Below are 23795 nucleotides of genomic sequence, written 5' to 3'. Positions count from 1 at the left end.
CATTACTGATCTGAACAAAACATACCATTGTGGTTTGACCGTAGAATATCTCGGCTGTATGTGGTTAGTCCTTTATTTTCGAGAATCCACCACATTAACAAATATTATCTAGTAAATAATACAGAGATAAAAAAAATAAAGCAACGTTTTGAAATAATATGGTTTTATTATTATTATTTTATTGGAAAAATAAGACGTCATTATATAGTATAAAACAAAGTCGCTTACCGCTATCTGTCTGTCCCTGTGTATGCCTAGATCTTTAAAATTATACGTCGGATTTTGATGCGGTTTTGTTTAATAGATAGAGTGGTTCAAGAGGTATGTTTATATATATATAGTACATGCACAATATAGTAGAGAAACACGGAACATTTTAGAGGTTTCTAAAGTGATGCAAATAAACACATTTATTAAACTTACATTGCAAACGCTGGCTAAACCCAACGAGATACATCAAAATAATGTACTACAATATTGTACACCTTAAAAAGTCTATAAAATGTATGTGATGGTATGTGCCTGTGTGTATTACACGGACGATGGCAGCGACGCTATCGGCAGATTCATCGGCCGAGCGGCGGGTGTTTCAGAAAAGACCATCCTAGAGCACAGCCTCAAGGCATCTATACATAAACGCGACATCAGAGTCGCCGAGGCTGTGCTCTCTCTGATCGACGGAGCAGGGCCCGCTGGATTGCACTAATTAGGATAAAAAAAAAAACAACTACTATATACAGTATTTTTATATATTATATATTATTTATTATGGATTATTTATATATTATTTTATATTGGAAAAAAAAAGTGTCAGTGTGGAACGTCTTCCAAGAAGACGACAAGCTTGAAGTCCAGCGAAGATCTGCTGTCTATCTGATCTGCAGTAAAAATATAAAATAACGCCAAAATTTATAAAAATAAAATGTAAAAAAAAGCACGGGCGACTGTGAGCCCGTGGATGTTGTAAATTAAATTTAAAAAAAAAAAAGTATATGCCTGTCTCTTAGGGACAGCCTCCAATAACCATTTTTTATCTTTTACTTTTTACGAAGCAATGTTAAGTAAAACAGCTTTAATCCTTATTGAAATATAGTAACTTAAATACATTGTGCATTTCATATAAATCAATATGGCCCTTTACAGCATGTAATTTCAATGAATATTTTCGAAGATAATAGATATTTAAAATGCAGGGACACAGCGGTTTGTATTGTCTAATGACAAAGAGCTATGAACTTTGTATATAATTACATTTCGTAGTATATTTACAATAAGTAGTGCACCCGTACGAAGCCGGGCGGGTTGCTAGTAATATACAAACCTTACCGTTACATTAAAAGCGCTTTTGTTTAACACCCAAACTAAATTCATTCAACAATACTAGAAGTATTCCTTTCCTTGTTTATCCCATGCGTGAGAATGAGATAGCAATAATTGAAGTTCTGTCAAAACAATTTCGAAATTATTTCATTGGTTAGTATTATCAGCTCCTATTGTGTTTATGTAAATACCGTATGTGAACATTACTAAAGAATAAAGTTAACAATTTCTTGATGTTTTTATTAATAAGTATTAACTTCATGTCTAAATAAATGTATTTATATATACAAATATGCAGTTATATACAACCTTTTGATATTTTAAACTTAATTTTTAGCTATACATGGTAGGAAAAGGCAAAACACTATTGTGGAACACTTCCAAAATTTCATTCGACATGAGTCATAAAAATAAGAAAAAAAATCATTTAAAAAAATTACGGTTCCATTTTTGAAATATCGAACTACTTTAGAGTTCACTTTGGCATGAGGTTACTAGTTGTTCAAGAGATTTTTATTTATTTATGTTTGTGTTTTATTTGCCATAGCACTCGCAACACTGCTTAATATTTTACTTAAACACGCCTGGTTGTTCTCTACATGTTAATGCAAACAGAGTGGGGTACGTGGTCGAAGTTTTATCCAGATTTAACCATTTAAAGGACGCAAAAGGACGAAAATCGATTTTGTATATATTTTTATCGTATGATCGTATCTTCGTCTGTATTATAAATGTATGATGTTTGTGAGTTTAAATTAAGGAGGTTATCGTCGAAGTTCCTAAGATGATTTCCAAAACGATTGCATCAATTTTAGAATCACTATTATGATGGATATAGACTCAATATTAAAGGTTTCAATTAAAATTAAAGGGTTTGTCGTAAGAGCCAATTTTGGAACGTAAGTCGATGAAAAAATCGTCGAACAATTTCGTTTCTAATTAACGCTGCCTGAACACTAAAATATATATTATGAATGATTAATTCTTTAGAAAAGTTATATAGCTAAATCGAAAAACGACGTATATATTTCTATATATTACAGTCCAATATTAAATTGAAATAATGTCATTAAAAGGTGTATTTAAATATTTATTATACAGACAGGAGGACGTCTAGCATAACCCAGCTCGCTAGTCATAAATAAACATAAAAAAAGCGACTCGATTCGAATACTAAAATGTATTTCCGTTTGGAAGTTTTTTTGAAACTTATAAAATACAGTAAATTTTTGTACAGTTTTGATAAATATTATTTCAGGTTAATTTTTCACTATCCTTACGAGCTTATAACGAATACTATGCGAATCTGAACCTTATTAAAAAAAAAACAAATAAACATGCATCGTAATAAAAATGTCTTGTAACCCTTAAACGCTCTCTATTATTTTCGAGGTTTCTAATGCAATGTCGTAAATAAACACATTTTTTTTCGCTTACGTTGGAAATACTTCCTGTGAAGCCTACGAGATAGATCAAAATAATGTACTACAGCATTGTACACCTTAACAAGGTCTACAAAAATGTCATAGATGTTATATGTCTATCTCTTAGGGTTTGGTCTATCTTCTTATACAACCCATAATAACCATTTTTTATCATTTACTTTTTACGAGAAATAATGGCATATCTACAAAGCGATTATAAGCAATAAAGGATTAATCCTTATTCAATAAAGTCCCTTAAATAGATTGTGCATTTAATATAGATCAATATGGCCCTTTACAGCCTGTAATTTAAATGAATATTTTCGAAGATATTACAGATTTAAAACACAGGGACATAGCGGTTTGTATTGTCTAATGACAAAAAGCTGTGATATAAAGATATTCTGTACTATATTTAGTATTAGCATTGCATCCGTGCGAAGCCGGGGCGGGTCGCTAGTTAATCATAATTCTGAACATATAATTTTAAATGCTGTTGATTAACAAAAACTATTATAAATACGAATGTGACTTTGATTATTAATTAGTTCATTACGTTTTTCTGCCTTAACGCTAGTTGTCAGGGGTACACAACGGCCATACAAGCGAGTGAAGCCGTAGGCAGAAAGCAGTTTACTAAATGTTTAAAATTGAAGGTATTAAGCCCATTTTTTGTATTCTTTAAATTAATTAGCAATAAATTTGAAGGTGTGTTTCAAATAAGAATCGTAGTCGAGTCGGAGAGCTTTCGAAGAATTCGAGAACTCAATCTGCGATATTAATTAGTTGCCCTTTGTTATCAAGAGTAATTAAAAGTGGATGAGCCGCATCTCAGGCGATTCAATGGCCACTTATCCTGTATGATTGATTGGTTGATCGATCTAATATCGAAGGTTTGTTTTAGTGCTTGTTAATATGAATCATTCGAGTATATATTTTTTTATGATATATAACCTTTTTTGACCTTATTGAAATATTACAGTTATATAATATAACTAATAAGAAATTGGTAAATAAGTATTAACCCTTAAATATTGTTTTTTTTTTAGGATTAAAGAAGAAACGTCAAACTTGACAGATTGGTTGTTGACACGTATTAGAAGCTGTTTAGATATAGATTTAGATACAGTAAGTAATCTTTAGAGATTAGGCTAAGAACCGACGTGTAAACATATTTTTGTATAAAAATGTTGCGTAAATCCATCGATTGATTTTGGCCTTAATTGCTTATCCGGATTAAGTTTTCGATCTTTGATCTTAAATATGTTTCATTTTGATTGATTGCAAATTTCATCCGTATTTATGGTTATTTATAAATTTGAGGCTTAATTATTTAATTATTGTAATTTTATCTTATTTTGATTGTTTGTTTAGATGACATAATTCATTTAAAGAAAAAAAAAATTAACATACACATATTTGTGTATCTAGTTCAGACATAGAAGTCTTATTTGAATTTGTTAAATAATGATTTATATTTTAATTGTTTAAAATATATACTATTTTCAAGTAGAAAGATACTACCAAGAATAACCTACAAAAGAATCAGTATTTATTCATTACGAAAATCAAGTTACATATGTAATTAAATACAATTCAATTAATATTTATCCTGCATGAAATTTAATAAATATTAATTTCTACACTTTTTATTATCTTTTTTATTATCTCTATAATGTTCTATCTCTTAACGTGTGATTTTAATTTATTATTTGTGATATAGAAATTAAAATATATATATTCTATTTTATTAATTTAATTCACGATCGTCTGCGATAAACGATTTCAAGTAAATTTTCAAATAACATTTTTATTGTAAAGATTTATTTAAACACTGATTTATGGATAGTGTCCAATTCGACATTGATTACGCTTTGTGATTGCTTCGAGGTATTTCTTTATCTTAAAACTAGCGTTATTATGGTTGGTTGCGTTACATACGTTCTTGTCCTGGTAATCTCTGTTATTCGCAATGACGTGTTGATTTTTAAAAGTTCTTTATTGACATTTGTTTTTTTTTTTAAATGTATTCCTTGACAATTACAGAATGCATTGGTCGTATCGTATAGTGCCAAAAAATATATCAAAGTTCTTTTATAAGCGTATCTAGTTATATATGCTTATACAAACGTTTTTATTATATATATTTTATATATATAATGAGAAATATCGTATATAAACCTATGAGACTATGGTCAATCGATTTTGAATCGTCCGTAGATGGTTCTAGATCTATTTTTTCAATAATTTAACGTGAAGAGGCGCGACTTTGTGAGTAAATTGGCTGTTAATTTTTTGAATTCCTTTGATCATTACCCCTTTGTATTTAATGGCCAGCGAAGCGAACTGGAATATAATTAAGGAAAAAGAATAATTTTGTAGAATTTATCTGAGTTTGTAGCTCATTTTCTGTGGAATCTACATTTCAATGATTACATTAGATTTACAATTATTTTTTTTTTTTAAATTATAATGCGAATGTACTTTGAAGAACTTAACATACCTATATTGGTTAGATTTTTTCATATTCCTTGACTTACTCCCACACAATAGTACAACACTTTCTGAATAAAGCGTTTTATGATACAAATAATCTAAAAATATTTTGAGTCCTACAGTAGTCGCATATGATCAGACATTTGAAATCTCACCTTAGTAATAAGCAACGTCATCGACTAACTCTAGAATCGCTCATTGGTCAAATCAAACAGCGCGCGCTTTCCCGTCTTCCTGTTACTCATTGACGACCTCCGTGGTCGAGTGGTGTGTGCACCGGTTTTCATGGGTACGCCATTCCGAGATCCCGGAAAAAGTTCATTAGTTTTCTATGTTGTCTGTGGTCTGGGTGTTTGTGGTACCGTCGTTACTTCTGATTTCCATAACACAAGTGCTTTGGCTGCTTACATTAGGATCAGAGTAATGCATGTGATGTTGTCCAATATTTATTTATTATTATTATTTCCGTCTCTTTTCACGAAATCACCCATGGATTGCAAGAAAGCGAGATAGAAGATGTTACCCAGTATAAGCTTTTTCATTCAAATATATCCTTTATTCAAAAGTAAGAAATATTTGAATGTTCGCTTTAGATGTCCATGTTTAATAGAAGTACGTTTCAATATAAAAGTTATCCAATAAGGTGATATAAAATGCCTTGCTCTTTTTCCTCTGTGATTATTGTAATTAGAGAATATTTAGATCGTATGTTACATTATTTCTGCTTTACCTTTAAGTTTTTTAATTGAGAAAATATTTTCTAACGTACTTATAAATTACTATTGCGTTAATTTATTTCACTTTGTTCAAGTGACTACTTTGTAATGGCCGTTAAAAAAATTTATATGTATGTAAAATACATAAATGTTATATTAGATATAAAAAATATATGTATGTGTTTCTTTCGTTGGTTTTTCTTGGATGGGGTGCTTATTTCCGAACTGGTGGTAGATTTTTGACAGTCAATATGGTTCTATATTGAATAAAGAGTTTTAGTTTTTGTTAGTGCATTTTTGTAAATCCAATCAAATCAAAATATACTTTATTCAAGTAGACTTTTACAAGCACTTTTGAATCGTCATTTAATAAACTATTTAAAGTAAAGCTACCACCGGTTCGGAATGTAGATTCTACCGAGAAGAACCGGCAAGAAACTCATTAGTTACTCTTTTTCAATATCTAAAAATACAGTCATTTTAGTTAAATACAATTATACTAACTTTGTATATGTAATACTAACTTTGTATATTGATATTTGCAGATTTTATGCCATTGATGAAAACTTGCTGGACTCTTTGACTTAAATATGAAGCAAAGAGATTTAATACCGTAGTATTTGAGCTTATACAGAAGCCTCTCGTGTTTAACACAATCGAATGCTTTAGATAAATCACAGAATACTCCAATAGCATTCGGTGTTTTTTCCCAAGCATCGTAAATATGTTTAAGAAGTGCTATTCCCACATCAGCTGTCGAGCGACCTCTTGTAAAACCGAATTGCTCACTATGAAAAATAGTATTTGTACCGAAATGGACGAGAAGTTGATTTTAAATGTCGATAGGAAGGTTAAATAATCATAAGAAATAACACTTTTTCTGACGTCACTAACTCACTTCCATTTTATAATGTGATCACACACCATTACGGTAGATTATAATTTCTTAAGTGATGGAATACGAGACATAATGCATCACTCGGAAACAAGGTGTTTACGCTTTGTGGATTAATATCGAGAAACGTTAATTACTAACTAAACTCATGACAGTGTTATAAGTTAACTGCCGTTTGGACTAGTGGCTAGTTTTTGAGGCTGTGAATACGAAGACCCTGAGTAAAATTACTTGATAAGTAATTTTAAGTAGCAGTCCGCTTTGGAAAGTGACAATGTTTCCCTCGTCTCCGAAAGCACGTTTGTCCATTCTGAATAAATCTTTTTTTTTAAATTAAATATATTTATTCAACATAATAAACATATTCAGGAAAACTAATTAATAACCATTATATGTTTTGTCTAGTATGTCTGTCCCGTAAATTATTACGTATTATCAAAAGTAGATATGTTATTATATAAATAAACTTTTTTCTTATATTAAGCGGAATAATTAAAGTGATATATTACCTCTTTGCCTGTCGTAAGCGTTTATACATTCGCTCGTCTGAAACTGGCTGATGAGCGCAGTTTTGCCAACTCCAGGAGCGCCGACCATCGCAACACGATGGCATGCCACTGGACGGCGTTCTTGGGACTCTGGTGCGGATTGCGCGGGTGATGATGGTGCAAGGCTGCCGGAGCGTGATCGGCGTCGTCGGAACGAATCACCTCGGTTCACTATGCCTGATGGAAAAACGATACAAGTTTTAATATTTTATATGCAGTTATGAGAAATTCTGGTATGGCAATTATTGATTTTTTTGATTTCTTTTAGATATTATTTTCACTTAATCTATAGGTTTTATTAAATAAAAAACAGTATTAAGTTATTAAAAATATATATAATGTACACATACATATTATGTATACCTACGTATAAATATAAATTTGTATGTTGTAATAAAGCGCAACAATTGAGATTCTCGTAGAATTTTCTCGCTTAAATCTACATACCAAAACCGGTGGTAACTTTACATTAATTATATCTTGTTAATTCACTAAAAAGTGCTTGTAAAAGGATCCTTAAATTTATTCAAATATAATTGCTCAACTTTATTGATTTAAGTTGGACATAGCTCTTGATAAAACTCATAGTTAGATTAACTGATTTGGATTTTATGTGAACGCTCACGGGTCGCCTATCAAAATCAAAATATACTTTATTCAAGTAGGCTTTTACAAGCACTTTTGAATCGGCATTTAACAAACTATATTAAGTGAAGCTACCACCGGTTCGGAATGCAAATTCTAATGAGAAGTACCGACAAGAAACTCAGTAGTTACTCTTTTTCAACATTTAAAATACAAAGTTATGTTTGTTAAATACAATCATATATGTATATAATATACCCTGCCTGGAAGTCAAAAAGTATAAACCCCACGCTTTTTATCATCTTTATGATCTTGTATTGATAATATATGAACAATATGCCTTCTTTACCAATGTATTTTTTTAAATTGATTTTATATTATGAATCGGCAATGTTAAAAAAATCTGCGGACTGCAATCAATTAGCGTTCATATTGAATCCGTATAAGCGAATTTTATAGTGATCAGCGTTTCAGAAACTGAAGCTTAAACTCTTTATCTAGTCGCTTATATCTTTCAAGTCATATTACGCCTTACGACGGGGATTATGTCGCTAATTATGCTATTCATGTGATGCAAGTGTCCAAGGCTCCACTTGTGTAAAAAGTGAAACGAGTAATCAGGGAGATTACTTATATAAAATATAAATATTCAGCGTCAAATATTTATATGTTAGTTGATTTAACACATTTGTAGAACAGGTATCAATAGTATATGAGAACCATAAAATAAATATATATTATATATATTTATGTAATAGGTACGTGGACCGGCAAGATGGCCACCTGATGTTAAGTGGTCACCTCCGCTCATAGATAGCGCTGTCAGAAATATTAACCATTCCTTGTATCGCCAATGCGCTACCAACCTTGATACTAGGACACAAGTCTTAAGCCGTAACACAACAATAATTATTATTATTGTTGGCGGCAGAATACCTGATGAGCGGGATGTACCCAGACGAGCTTATAATTTATTTATAGCTTATATATATTTCTAAAAAAAAAAAAAATTTCAGAGTAAATTGTAATATTTATTAGTTTAAAAATTCAAATAGAAGTCACAAATCAGTACTATATTTTAATGTAACCACAGTATCTGAAACGAACAGTTTCGACATGTGATGTCAGATTCATTGTTGTGAAATGTTGATGACGTCAATCCCAAACGATTGCGCACGCGCAGTTTGAGTATACAAACTTTCACGCGTCCGTTACTCATGTTTATATTCGTTGCATTCGAATTTTAAACATAAAATATTTTAATTATAATTAGTTTTAGTGTACAGTATACCTACTACGTAATAGCAAGATTTTAATGTGAGCTACGTTTAAAGATAATGTTCAAAGAAAATGCCGATGGTAAATATTGTATTGGTATTTTCATACTGGCCAAGTGAGTTAAATTAAATATATGTGATTTTGGAGACCGATTTATAATTACAATCCGGCAACACACCACGAAAGAAGTCAGGTACATAACCAATAGCGTTACGTACTTTCCGAGGCACGGGAATATATTCGATTGTCTATCGGTGTCGAAGTGACATCTTCGATCATTATGGGATAATGTTACCTTAATTCCAGGGACTTTGCTTTACGAAAATTTAAAATAAAATTGACTAAAACAAGTTACAAATAACACGCATTTTAATATTTATATTCGTAAGAGATTTTCTGTGATTTGCGCACATTATAAATTTGTCTCGATGAGTAAATAATAGTTTCCGCATACTGAGTTACATATGACGTCATACATGAGACGCCATACTATGAGTCTGTATCAAAAATAAATTTATATAAGTATGTACTAATGAATAGATTCTATTGGTAGATACTTGTTTTGATAAGGGCTCAATTAAGGCACTAAAACTACTACTACTTAATCAAAATATACTTTTTACCTGCGTATCACACCATCGGTTCGGAATGTAGATTCTACCGGATGGTAAGAAAATCAGTAGTGTGTCCCATATTATTGTGAATATACATACATGCATAAAAATTTGAGCCGAGATGGCCGAGTGGTTAGAACGCGTGCATCTTAACCGATGATTTCGGGTTCAAACCCAGGCAGGCACCACTGAATTTACATGTGCTTAATTTGTTTATAATTCATCTCGTGCTCAGCGGTGAAGGAAAACATCGTGAGGAAACCTGCATGTGTCTAATTTCAACGAAATTCTGCCACATGTGTATTCCACCAACCCGCATTGGAGCAGCGTGGTGGAATATGCTCCATACCTTCTCCTCAACGGGAGAGGAGGCCTTAGCCCAGCAGTGGGAAATTTACAGGCTGATTATGTTTATTATTATGTATGTATAACAATTTATTGTGACGCAACTGTAATTATTCCTATTTTGATCAAAACATCCCGAAAGGAGTCTAGTTCCAAGATTTTAAAAAGATCTTTTGTATTTTGGATTATAAAGTAAAGTAAAGAAACAGCATTTTAATGTCCCACTGAAATATCCTACATTTACTAAAGTTTTGGGAGAAAAACATCGTATGAAAACCTACATGTGTCGAATGAAATTCTAAAGTAAATGTTTAGTTAATCGTAGGATATTTACGGGCTGACTTAACTTACTTAAAGTTTTACTTAAAATTACTTTTACATTACAGTATTTTGATTATCTTATCAATATTCAATATATATATCGTTTATTGATTGACGATAGTCTACCACCCGCATGTAAAAAAAATACATCAGACAAATAAGATTATTAGTACTTGGTGGTAGGGCGTTGTACAAGCCCGTCTGGGTATCACCCACTCATCATATATCCTACCGCAAAACAGCATTAATTTGTATTGTTGTGGTAGGTTAACCAGTGTTTTGGTACCATTGCAGTTCCCAGACACTCTTAACAGATCCTCTAAATAAAAAAAAATATAACATTGCTTTGCTTTGTATGGCACAAAGCAAAGCAATCTTACACAGAAAGCAATACGAATACGAATTCTCCAGACACTCCATCATTTAACTATTTAAAGAAACAGACGCGAGAGGATATCATGAGAATCGATTGACGTAACGCACGAATGGATTCCGTATTGAGATATTTACCAAATTTACAATTATAAATATAAAAATACGTATGTATAAAAAAATACAAAGCTAAGCGTTATGAAACATAATAACAGCGTGATTATGTTTTACAAAGTCATTTCCAGAATTGTATTTTACGAATGAAATATTTAAAATGTGCCTATATTTTTAGATGAAGTCAGATTGGAGTGAAGGTTATAAGGTTGAGTTATAATTAAACTGATTTCAATCATATCATTATACCAGTTGTAGCAATAAATTGAGAGAACATCGATTTACATAACGAACGCCATGAATGCTCTCAGGAATCACGTTATTTTTTCGACTTAATCTATAAATCATACCATTAGTTAATTTGCTCAAAGCATTCATGAACTATGTACCTTTAATACTCATGAATCAGCCTATCTATTTGCGAAAATGGAACGATAATCCAGATAGATATTGCTGAGATTAGGGGAAATATACAAACGATGGATTAATATCATTTTTTGGAACGAGGTTCTTTTACACGGTTTATATTAGAGAGATGTGGCAGAAATAGTCACGTAAGTAAAGCGTTATGCGTCCAGGCGACCATTCCGTATCATTCCTATTCTCTTTGTGTCTTTCATAGAAAGGGGTATTTCATATATCAACAGTACGCGGTTTCATATAATATTATTTTAAAAAAAAATTGTTAATTTGAACCGAAAATTCTACATCAACAAAACTACAAAGGTTCACAATAATTTTATTGCAAATAAATTTCATTCAAAACAAAACATGTGTAATGAATTATTCTTCAAGTTCAAGAGGAAATAATTATTCACAATATTCCATTGCTATTCCTCGAACATTGGTTACGAAGGAATTAACTACAAAATGACTTACAACCTAATTGTGTTTCTTACAATGTAGGCTTAACAAAACACTGAACAATAATGTAACAATTATAATTGCAAACCGTTTGCTTACACACAAATGTGTAGCAGACTGTTTGGCCTGATGGGATCGAATATAGCACAAACACAAACCAAAGGCTAAAACAAGCAAGTCCGAGGAATTGACGTCATACTTTTAATGGAGATTTACAAGTGTTTCACGAGCAAGTGCGATTTCAGAGGTGTGTCTGATGCCTTTGGATTTAAATATACTTCTCTCTGCTTTGTTGATCTAGTGGTTAACAGAAAACACTGTAGATTTATGCCCGGGGTCGAACCAATAAAAGGTTTATGGATTTTTTTGTTCAGAAATTCTCCATAGTGACTTGAACTGTGCAAGAGCATTAACACTCTTATCTGAAAACACGTTAAATAGATGGTCCTACACCAGAAATCTCTACGGCGGTATTAGATTCTAGTCCCATGATGGTAAATGGTCAACACTGGCCATGGACACAAGCGCTGTAACACAAATTAACCATACCTTGCATCGCCAATATGAGACCCACCTTAGAAACTAAAATGTTATGTTCTTTGTGGCTGAACTTATACTGGCTCACTCACCATTTAAACTGGAATACATAAATACTGAGTATTGCGCTTGGTGGTAGAATATGCGATCAGTTGGAGGTACCTAGAGGAGATTGCTCAAACCTACTACCAAGTAAAACCTGTACCTACAGGTACAGGTTTTACTTGCACACGCATTTGAGAACAATATGTCCAATGCAGTAGCCGTGACTAAAATCGTTAATAGTATTCTTATGACGTCATACTTTTATTATTGTTGACATTTTTTTCCTCTTTTAATGATTATTAAATTAAATTAGAATTTAATTGCTTTGTTAAAAATAAATTGCTTTGTAAACGTTTTACTATCGCTCTATCGCAAGCTTTCGGGTAAATTAAAAAGGGACAATAGACAAATATTTATTCAATTAAGTTTACTGTGGCTTTAAACATTGGATTAAACTTTCCGCCTTAATTAATCGAGTTAAATTGGCTAGATCGACTAATTCCTGTAAGAAAATTTAAATCTTGTTTTTCAATTTCGTATTTGCAATTTTTAACGAGATTATTACCTAGTAGAAAGACAGTTTGGATCAGAAGGTTTTAGAAGGCCACCACGTCGAAATCAGGCAACCATCACTGAATTTTTAATGGAACCATTGGAAGAAAACCAGCCAAGACAAACCCGCAGTGTTAAAATTAACCAAAGCATACTTGATATGGATCACTGGATCAGTGGATTGTCGTAGTAAAATAAATTCGAAACTATTATCCAAGAAAAAGAATTTGATCCACCAACAAAGGAAATTTATTTTCGCATTAATGGCACTTCACTAGTTCTTTTACTGCCGAGCAGTAATATATTTCATACAGCCTTAGGACATAAGATCTTAGATCTTATGGTTAGTGGCACATTGGCAGTGGAAGAGAAAGTTTATCCTTATGTTTCCACTGTATAAGAGCAGAGATCACCACACACTTCAGGAAGCCAATTGTTCATACGCCTTTCTAAAATAAATGTATAAAAAATAAGGTATTATATAAATAAAATATATTCTTCATTTTCTAATTAATTAAAATATACAGCTTATAAGTATTTTAACGGAAAGACCGGACTATAAGCTCAGCATAAGGTAGAGAGTATTGTTTTTACTTTAAGTAATCTGTATGAATCAAAGTCATAACATTTTTTATTTTTTCATTACATCCATGTAAGTAATATTATATTCAAATATATATGCTATGTTAACTTTATATCTGTAAATATTACAAGATCCTTATGTAACGTAATTATTAATTACGTTAAAATATAATGTAGACAAAATACTGACAGTTTGGTTGAAACCAAACCGTCACCGTTTCAGGTACCGTCGCAAAGTGGCGGGAGAAGTTTCTTGGCAAATTTAAACTTTTTCTGATATATAATGTAAAATGAACTTGATGTGTTGGCATATTCTAGACACGTACCAAACACCTGCAATGCGGGTGAACATTGAAAGATTTTTAAGCGGTGATTCTTTTTTTAATGGAAGTAATAACATACCAAGAAAATTCAAGATTTTCTCTGAAAGCACGACTTATTGGATAAAATGAAAAAAATAAAATAAAGAGATGTTTGTTTGCAAATGTTTAATTAGATTATAAATGAAGATATGTTTCCTTGGAAATAAAATATCTGTCTCGAGGCAAATTCTTATATTAAAAGTTGTAAAAAGTTATCAAAGTTGACAAAATTCAGAATTTTGTTAGATGGCTCTTTTCAGATCTTAGAGTTTGCTTATTCGAAAGAATTATATGGATGAACAAGATCTTCCTGGACTATTTATAAGTAACTAGAATAAATTAAAGTGACAGCCTTTGAAAACCCCCTTAATGCTGGGCTTAGGCCTCCTTTCATCTGCAGGAGAACGTATGGACTCCATACGTTCTCCTGCAGATCTTTGCATATTCATTTTAGAATCTTGCAGATTATTCAACTAATATCTGTACATTTCCTTCATGATGTTTTCCTTTGCTACTGCATCTTATATACAAATTATGCACAAAATAACTCCATGTTTGAACGTGTAATGAGTTAGAATCACGTGTCCCAACCTTGAATAAAATAATAAATATTTGGACATTTTGTTTCATCCAGTTTCATCATTGTATTCATATTCTTGTTTAACAGTTTTTTCAACCGTTTAAATTGAGCAATATGTACAGTGAATAAACATGAATCTAATGTGCAATCAGGTTTGTTTGTCTGTTGTGCGTTTGGCCGTTACACGTACAACATTGCGTGTTTGTGTCTCCATTTGTGTAGCAGTGAATATTAGATTGTTGAAACAATATTAGCTCTGCGGCAGTGAAATGGACAGGCAATCAAAATAGGTTCAAAACCAAAATCAAACATTTTATACTCTATTCAAGTAAGTAAGTAACAGCAGTTTCAAATCATCATAATAAATTCAAGATAAATTAGATTCAAGTCGGTCTCTATCATAGATTCTGATTAGAAGAACCGACAAGAAAATTTCGCACTTACACTTTTTTATAAATCATAATATAATATAATGTAATGTAATAATCATAAACTTTTTTATTAAATATATTTTTTACGAAAATAAACGGATATAAACATCAATATTTTTATCGTTAAATTAATCTTGAACAGATATGTATTTTTAAGTTAATGTAAAATTATCTTGAATAGCTTGTCAATTATTTCGAATACAAAATTATCTTATTCCCAAGGAATTAAACGTGTTGTCCTCGTCTTCACCGTTTTCGTGTTTGGTGTATTTTTTTCATTATTTGGATTTGCAATATTTTTGATGGCCCCGTTGGTCTAGCGGCTAGAAGATTGCCGATTTCAAAGTTATGTATTAGGTTTTTCTAGAGATTTTTTTTAACGCAAGCACGTAAAACCGTTGGACTTGCGCCTGGACTCTTTCCAGAGAGATTTGCCCTCTCATTTTATTATGTGGGAGGACCTGTGTCTTTGCACACACACTTGTGCAACTTGTGTGTGTTGGTCTTCTTTAAGATTGGCCGACGAAATCGGTTAGGACGACGGTTTTTGTTATATATTTTATTTCTTGGCAGCAGATCAGTTTGATAACTTCACAAATTTTGAGATAACTTCATAGAAACCCTTTTTAGGACTAGTTTAAAAAAGTACCAGCGATAAAATAATATTTATTTCACCTAACAGTGATATTAGTTTTGATAGAAATTATTATAGTAAAATTTTTCCTAGATAACGTCACAACTTCGCACAGGTAATGTATAAATAAATTTAAAACGTATACGTTACGCGAGTGTTTTATTACTCTGACGTAGCGGCCATGAGCGATATATCTGATGGTTAAGACGCAGAATAATATAAATCACATAAAAATATTACTAATAAATCAAGCTGGCTACTGTATTTTCGTCTAAATAATCGGTTACAGAACACATTCGTATTTCAATGCGAACAAAATGTTATCGCTTCAGTAATTTCAGTATCACGTTTGATTTAGGTTAAATGTTTAATTACTTCAAACAACAAATGACTCTCTGAATTGGTGGTATTATATACTGGTCGTTTTGTGGTTGTGAAAATGTCCATATTAATGCTTATAATTAATTATAGCAAATTTTCTTAAAGAATATTTGACTTAACTTTGACTTTATCTAATACGTATGTATATAAAAATGGATATTTGGTATGTGTTCTCTATCGGATATATATATAAGATTACGACACGATATTATGTACGACATAATTTGACAGATAATCATGAAAATTGGAACATATTGTATATATTTTATGGAGACGGTTTTTTATACTTACCACTAAACTATTGTGTGTAATTAAGTGCCGCAGTAGCCAATCAACTTCTGTTCTGTTCAACTGATCACCATGATAGTTTTGTTTCAACGTCCGCCGAGTTTAGTTAGTATTTTACAATATTCATATTTCTGATTGGATTTCGTGCAAGTTCGTTTTAGAGAGATACCATCGATTTATCAGCTATTTGATTGCGAAATAGCAGTTTTGTATTGCAGTTTATATTTCAGAATGAGTGAGGCAATTTAATGACAGCCACGAGATACATATCATTACTCCCACGTGTGTATCTACTGACCCTTATTGGTGTAGCTTGGTGGAAAAAGCTTGAAGCTTTCAATTAGAGGAGAGAAGATCTTAACCCAACTGCTACAGATATGCTGACATATAATATGATCATATTATATGAATATGATTTATAAAACGGAGAAACTACTGATCATGGATTTATTCATTCACTAAAGTTCGCCCTTCATTCCAAATTATTGACATGCATTGGTATGAATGACACACGTGATTACAGGATGTCTTAGGATGCGTGAGATGACTGATGTAAAAAAAAGACAGCAGAAAACTAATTAGATTATATTTGTTAATCAACGCCAGTAATTTGACGTGAAGGGTCCGCCTTCATAAGTGAACAGATCAATAACTTCTTCTCATAAGAAACTTCATTTGGAATTGATCGTAGTGTTATATTAAAAGCAACTAATTCTACTTGATTAAGGAGTATTAAGATATTACGATTATCTACGATACTGGTGACAATATAGGCAAGCGAATATACTTCAATTAAAAATTAATCAAATATCCTATCAACGTGTGCTTATATATTATTAAGTACCATTAGTATTTGGTACAGACTCTGTACTGACATCAGGTATAACATTAAATGCCTCAATAATTAAGACTACGTTAAGGATGCTGGAACGTTGTACAACTACCAATAAAATTGTTCGTCTGGTCTCGATCGTTTGTGGATTTTTAAATTTATCCCCTTAAAATTAAATTTAAATTCAGGTATAATGTTTTGGCAAGCGACGGGTAAAGAAAATGAGGAAATTGATTACGAGTCACGAACGCATGTTCCGTGATGTTCAAATATTAATATTTTAAATGGAGTTTTTTATAATTTTACTAGACTTACTTTGATTAACCTACCACTCTGGATAAGATGTCAAATTTAAACAGATGTTAAAAAAAAATGTTTTTCATTTTTGTTACTTTAAAGCCAGCAATCGGATTTAGTCTATGACCTGGGCCACGGTAAAGCGCTTCTGATAATTGTTACACATTTTTTGTTAGATACTTTTAGATTTTGTTTTTCCAAAGGCACTTGAAGAACCTTTTCAACTACTTACAAGTACTCTAAAACTCATTACTAGTTACCTATCTACTCTTGATTAACAATAAATAATTAACCATATAATAAATCTTTTTCCTTTTAAGGTCTGATGATTTTTGTGTTTGGTCCACTAAGTTTTAATATACACCACTATTTAAAGTGATCATTATATTCGACAAAGAACATAGGCGTTAATAAAAAGTACGATTATTTTCCTTCTATGCAATGGTATCGTCACGCCTCTTGAATTTGGTCGTTTAAATCTTGGGTAACTTCCAATAGTCCAGACCATTTCCCATTGTTAACGATTGCGGTAGGTCATGTATTGTCTCTAATATCCAAATGACCTTAAAACTTGCTTATTTATTTCTATTGCAAGACACAACAGACGTACATATCCCAATTGTCATGTTGATTTCAATGGTATAGAAGTTTATGTGCTACATCATCAAAATCAAAACAATCTTAATTTAAATCATGCTCAAACAATGCACTTAAGATATTCATCATGTTACAGCATGGAATTCATTGTACAGCCACTACCGGTTCGGTATCTAGATTCTACCGAGAACTATCAGCAAGAAACTCCGTAGTTTCTTTTTTCCACCTATTAAAATAGGTAAACTCATTAAATTTAGTATTTATCCTGCACGAAAACCAGTGAAGAGTTACTAATAAGTGGATGTTATATGAAAACCTTCTTTTGAAAAAAAAGTCTCTATGTGTGTAGTCTTGTCTTAAGAAGCACAACGAGCTCCCGGGCATGCAGTGTTCAGGTGATATTTCCTCCCCCTTCCGAAAAAAATAGAGCATCGGACCAACATCGTGGTTTTTTGCAATGCTTGCACCCTGGATCAAGACATATATATACAAATAAACATATATGTATATATATGTTTATTTTTTAATTTGTGTATTTTTATATTTTACAACCTTTTGTGTACGTTTTGGTTACCAAGTTAACTAGTAGAAAATGCAGTCAACTTTCTGCAGTTTTACTTTATTTAATAAAATATATAAATAAAAACCCTGTGTGTGTTAGTACCTCCTACTTATCAGTCATTTCATTTCTAAACAAGAAATAATCAATCATTTGGTAAACAGTATTTCAAATGAATAGCAATTGACTTCCATATTCTAAAACTTTAGTTTAATTAACCAATTTGGCTTAAATCTGAACGCTCATTGGTCATCTATACATTGATCATTCAGGTTTAAATCGAATTAGTTTGACTTTGATCAGTGGTTCGGACTAGAGGTGAGACTGGTAATTACGAGCACAGCGGGTATAATGTCTTAGTATTAATAATTGGTGGCACTTTGATGTTTTACTAGGTGAGGTTAGTATTATTTTGCACTTGCAAAATATTGTAAAACATTGCAAAGCATAACATAGCATTTTTTTTTTACTAATATAATACTTATTCCTTTATGTTATGGTGTTCATAAAAATAATAATAATAAATTACAAAGAGTCTTTTTTTTTTTAAATACAACTCACGACTGCATAACTCGACTCGACGACTAAATAAATTGAGAATAATTAAATAACAATAAATAAATAAAACTCTTATTAAAACGCCTTGTTTATTGACACAATATAAAAAAAAAATCTTAATATACCTATATATTTATATATAGCTTTTTCTTACGCGACTATTTCTGCCAGTTCACTCTACTGTGCACCGCGTAAAAGTACATCGTACAAAAAATAAACAAGATTAAATTGTTAGCGTTGGTTGGGAACAAAAATTTCAAAGACTACACTCGAAATTTCCGCTCATTTATCTAAATACTTGACGCTTAAAACTAGTCAACATCCCTCAGGGAAATGTACCTTGTGCTCGTAAGTTACATCTTAAGCTAGCAAGAATGTATAGTTGTTAACATGCTTTAGTGAAACGTTTAAGGCAATATTGTAACCTGCCTTAGTGATCCCTAGAGTGCTTGAATGAATAACGTAAACGCTCAAGTTAGCGTTAAGCGATGTAGGAGAAATTATAGAGGGTAACGGTAACGTAAAAATTCGTTAACGTATCCCGTATATGGATTATTAAATTCTAAGGATACGAGTGACCTATTTAACCCTTATTCTGACCATTTACGACATTTTTATTGTCATATTATCGGGAATATTTTTAGGTAGGTATTTGTTATGTTTCTTTTTTTTCATTATATTATATTTTTAACCGACTTCAAAAAGACGGAGGTTATCAATCTAACAATAATTGTAACTACATTATATTATCGTAAGTCGACTTTTAAGTATTCTAATATTTTTCATTTAATTTTACTTAGGAGAACTCTAAAAAATATTTTGATCATTGTTTGTTATTCAGAGGTATGTGTTGAGTTAGATTTAAAGTTGATAGGTAACCTATCTTCTCGCGTTGTAAACTCATAGATCGTACCTACTTATTGATGAGTAGAAAAAGTAAGTTGTGTGTTCTGTCGTGAGAATGAAGAAGAAGCGGTACAAGTTACTTGAAGTCGGTTAAAAATACTGCTATATGGAAAATAATTGCTTGATATATATAGTAGTTTCAAACGTTTGGTCAAATCCATTTCACAATATATATATTTTTAAACTCTTGTCGACATATCGATAATTCCACTAAATTCTAAAACTAATTATATATTTATAATAATAACAGTATAACGAATTTTCTTACTGCCATTTCGATTTATAGATAATGTCTGTTCCCGATGAAAACAAAGCCTGCAGTCCTACGCTCAACACCTTTGATCTACTTCCGATAGCGATTGACGTTTCCCGCCTCGTTCCATTTACTAAGCGTCCTTATCTCGGATGTAAAGTAACTCGACGCGAGTAATTTTAAAGTTTTTTGTATAAACAATACTAAAAACAAAAAAAGAAACTGTGATAAGAAAGTTTCTATGGGTGGATAAATATTTGTCACTCATATAAGATTTTAAATTAACATGGTTATTTTTATTACTAACAGTATTTAAAACGGGATATTTACCATGTCGAAATATCGAGCTCCACCAAATAAAAATAAAAAACATGGTAAATATCCCGTTTTAAATACTGTTAGTAATTTGTCACTCAGTCAGAACGAATGACTGAATGAATTTGAATGAAAATTGGCAAAGAGATACATTGTCTGGAATACGAGTAGCGAACAGGTTACTTATAAACTCGCAAAAATATGTCTAACCCCTGCAACCGATAAGATATTTATTGGTATTTGTTGTGTAGAGTGAATGGTCAACACACTCATCCACAGCGGGTTGCTGTGTATCTACCTAACTTAAAGAAACCTATAAATGAAAAATAAAACATCGAAGAAAAGTTTCAAATGTAATACGCTCATTCTAATCAAAATTAATGTATTGTTAATTCTGTAATTATTTTTAGTACAATAAAACTAGTTTATATATAAATAACGTTTATGTGTGTTAATATGAAGACACTCGACTTTGTTCTTATCGCACTCTGTTCATTAAACTTTTTAATTTGATATCCATATATCGATAAGGCGATACTATGGAAATAATTAATCGCAATTTCGTGGCGTCCGGAACTACTTGAAATTTATCTTACTATTATTGATTACATACACTAGGACAGGTGAGACTAGCCAATAGTTACAATTAGCTCGTATAATATTTGTACTTAAAAGATCTCAATGTATTCACAAATACGATTTAAAAAAAAAAAAAATGTATGGCAATGGTTGGTGGACGAGCATATAGGCCACCTGATGATAAGTGGTCACTACCGCCCATAGACAAAGGCGCTGTAAGAAATATTAACTATTCTTTACATCACCTATTCGCCACCAACCTGAGGAACTAAGATGTTACGTCCCTTGTGCCTGTAGTTACACTGACTCACCCTTCAAACCGGAACACAACAATACTGAGTACTGCTGTTTGGCGGTAGAATATCTGATGAGTGGGTGGTACCTAATTATGACTTCATGTATTCCATGATATTCATTTGCTAGTATTTAAAGAGTTAAGTGTGTTTTTAATTTGGTATAGTACGACACAACTCAGATGTAGCGTCGTCAAAATTCGTAAAACCGATCACATCCGAATTAAGTGGCTTCAAAATCAACAATCTTTATTTATTCCTTATGCGAAAATGATCTTTACGCAAACGTAATAATTTGTAATGTCATATAACAAAATACATTTGCAAAATTGACGACTGTTTTTGTTTTTTTAATTTGTTGACGCTACATATAAATTTTGTCATATTATAGCATAGTTTATCTCTGTCGTGATACGGTTATATCAATTATTATACATCTTAAATTTGATAGATATAATGATTTACTTGGTTGTAACTAGTATTGCTTTATGTAGGTAGTCCTACTCGTCATAATATATTCTATCGCCAAACATAATAATGTTGTGTTCCAGTTTGAAGGGTGAGTGAACCAGTGTAAATGTAGGCACAAGGGAGATAACATCTTAGGTAGGTGGCGCATCGGTGTGATGTGAGGAATGGTTAATATAACTTACATTGCCATAGTCTGGTGGCAGTGGTGACGACTTACCATCACGTGACCCATTTGCCAGTCCACCTATTACATAAAAAATAAATATAATAGTAAAACTAATTCACATTAAAATGCTAAAGAGTTTATATAACACACGTAAAACGTGCTACACTATAACTACCAGGCTGATTTGAATATTTTTTTTATATCAGACGGTCCGTTAAAACCTTATCATACTAATATAATAAAGAAGTAAGTATTGTTCGTTTGTTTTTTAACTACATATAAATACGTATAAATACTAGAAAACTAAAATTCAAGTGCGATAAAATTAAGAGAAATTTCATATAAGACTTGTCATATTAAAACATTGAATAAACAAAACAAGTTTCATCAAACAAAGGCGGTTGTTTCGCTGTAGCGCTCTGTTCCCAGAGAGCTCCACTTAACTAGCTATCCTACGAGTTGACTGGAAAGTTTCGTAAAAGTTCATGAAAAATAAAACGGACTTGAAGATATAAAATTGGCGAAGTTCAGCAGCAGGCATTGAAATAATTTAGTTATATAATCTGAATAATAATTTTAGGGTAATTAAAATTTATAAGAGGCAACAGCCGTTTTCTTCCTTCGCGGGGAAGAGTTGGAGCTGATCCCAACATATGAGTCAAGTACATTTTTTACATTAGCAGCCTGTAAATTTTCCACTGCTGGGCTAAGGCCTCCTCTTCCTTTGAGGTTTGAAGCATATTCCAACACGCTGCTCCAATGCGGGCTGTCAAGTAAAGTAATAGCCTGCAAATGCCCCACTGCTGGGCAAAAGCCTCCTCTCCCTTTTGAGGAGAACATTTTAGACATACTCCACCACGTTGCAAATACAAATCAAGCATATGAAAATTCAGTGATCTTTGCCCGGGTTTGAACTTAGAGTCATTGATTAAGATTCACCTCCACCACGATGCTCCAATGAATATTTCCTTACGATGATTTTCTTTATCACCAAGCCCGAGATTTTCAATTACGAATTTATAAACAGTAATTAAGCACTTGAAAACTCAGTGGTTCCTCAGGCTTCCCGCAAACCGTTCTTTCCGTTGGTTAAATTTCATTGTAATCTATCTGATAAACTAACAAATTATACTTGGCAGTAAAATAGTTGCATGAATTAATGGAAGCTAATGAAATCCCTAAAAAAAAAACACCAAAACAGTTGGAAAATTTATAACAGCTTCCTTTTTTTACTTTCAAAAGTATAATATACGATATTAGTCCGGTAACAAAATAGTCTCCCAAAATAGCGATAACAAAACATCAGCCTACTGTCGGAAGGAGAACGAAGGGTATAATAAATGTACTAACTTAATAAGAGCTCGGGTCAGGGTTCGTTCGGTAAACGTTGACAAGTTACGTATTGTAAAAGACTTATTTTTCCATTTCGCGAATGAAATGTAACTTATTTAGAATCAAGTACATTTTATTACGATTTTGATTGTCCTGTTTAAGAACAATTTACAAAACAATTTGTATATATATTCTCACGAAGGCGCGCCTCCTTTACGTTATATTATTATTGGTGTGCATTTATATGTGTGAGTGCTTTTGTTTAATTATTCGTTTAGTTTAATTATTAATCATTCGTAAACGTTATTACAATATTGAAAATAACTTTAAATAAAGACAATAAAATATTTAGT

At 31.8% G+C, this 23795-nt stretch overlaps 1 protein-coding gene across 1 annotated transcript in view; it reads right to left on the bottom strand.

Moving 5' to 3' along the window:
• LOC113399262 (GTP-binding protein REM 1) overlaps nt 1-23795 on the bottom strand; it is a 137808-nt gene that overhangs the window by 27116 nt on the left and 86897 nt on the right. The window contains exon 2 of the mRNA XM_026638355.2: nt 7361-7576. Coding sequence (XP_026494140.2) covers nt 7361-7576 — 216 coding nt within the window. The remainder of the gene's footprint in view (nt 1-7360; nt 7577-23795) is intronic.

Source organism: Vanessa tameamea, chromosome 16 (assembly GCF_037043105.1).
Source record: "Vanessa tameamea isolate UH-Manoa-2023 chromosome 16, ilVanTame1 primary haplotype, whole genome shotgun sequence".
NCBI classification, from domain to species: Eukaryota; Metazoa; Arthropoda; class Insecta; order Lepidoptera; family Nymphalidae; genus Vanessa; species Vanessa tameamea.
The sequence above is the reverse complement of the archived record's forward strand: the minus strand, read 5'-3'. Positions and strand labels throughout refer to the sequence as shown.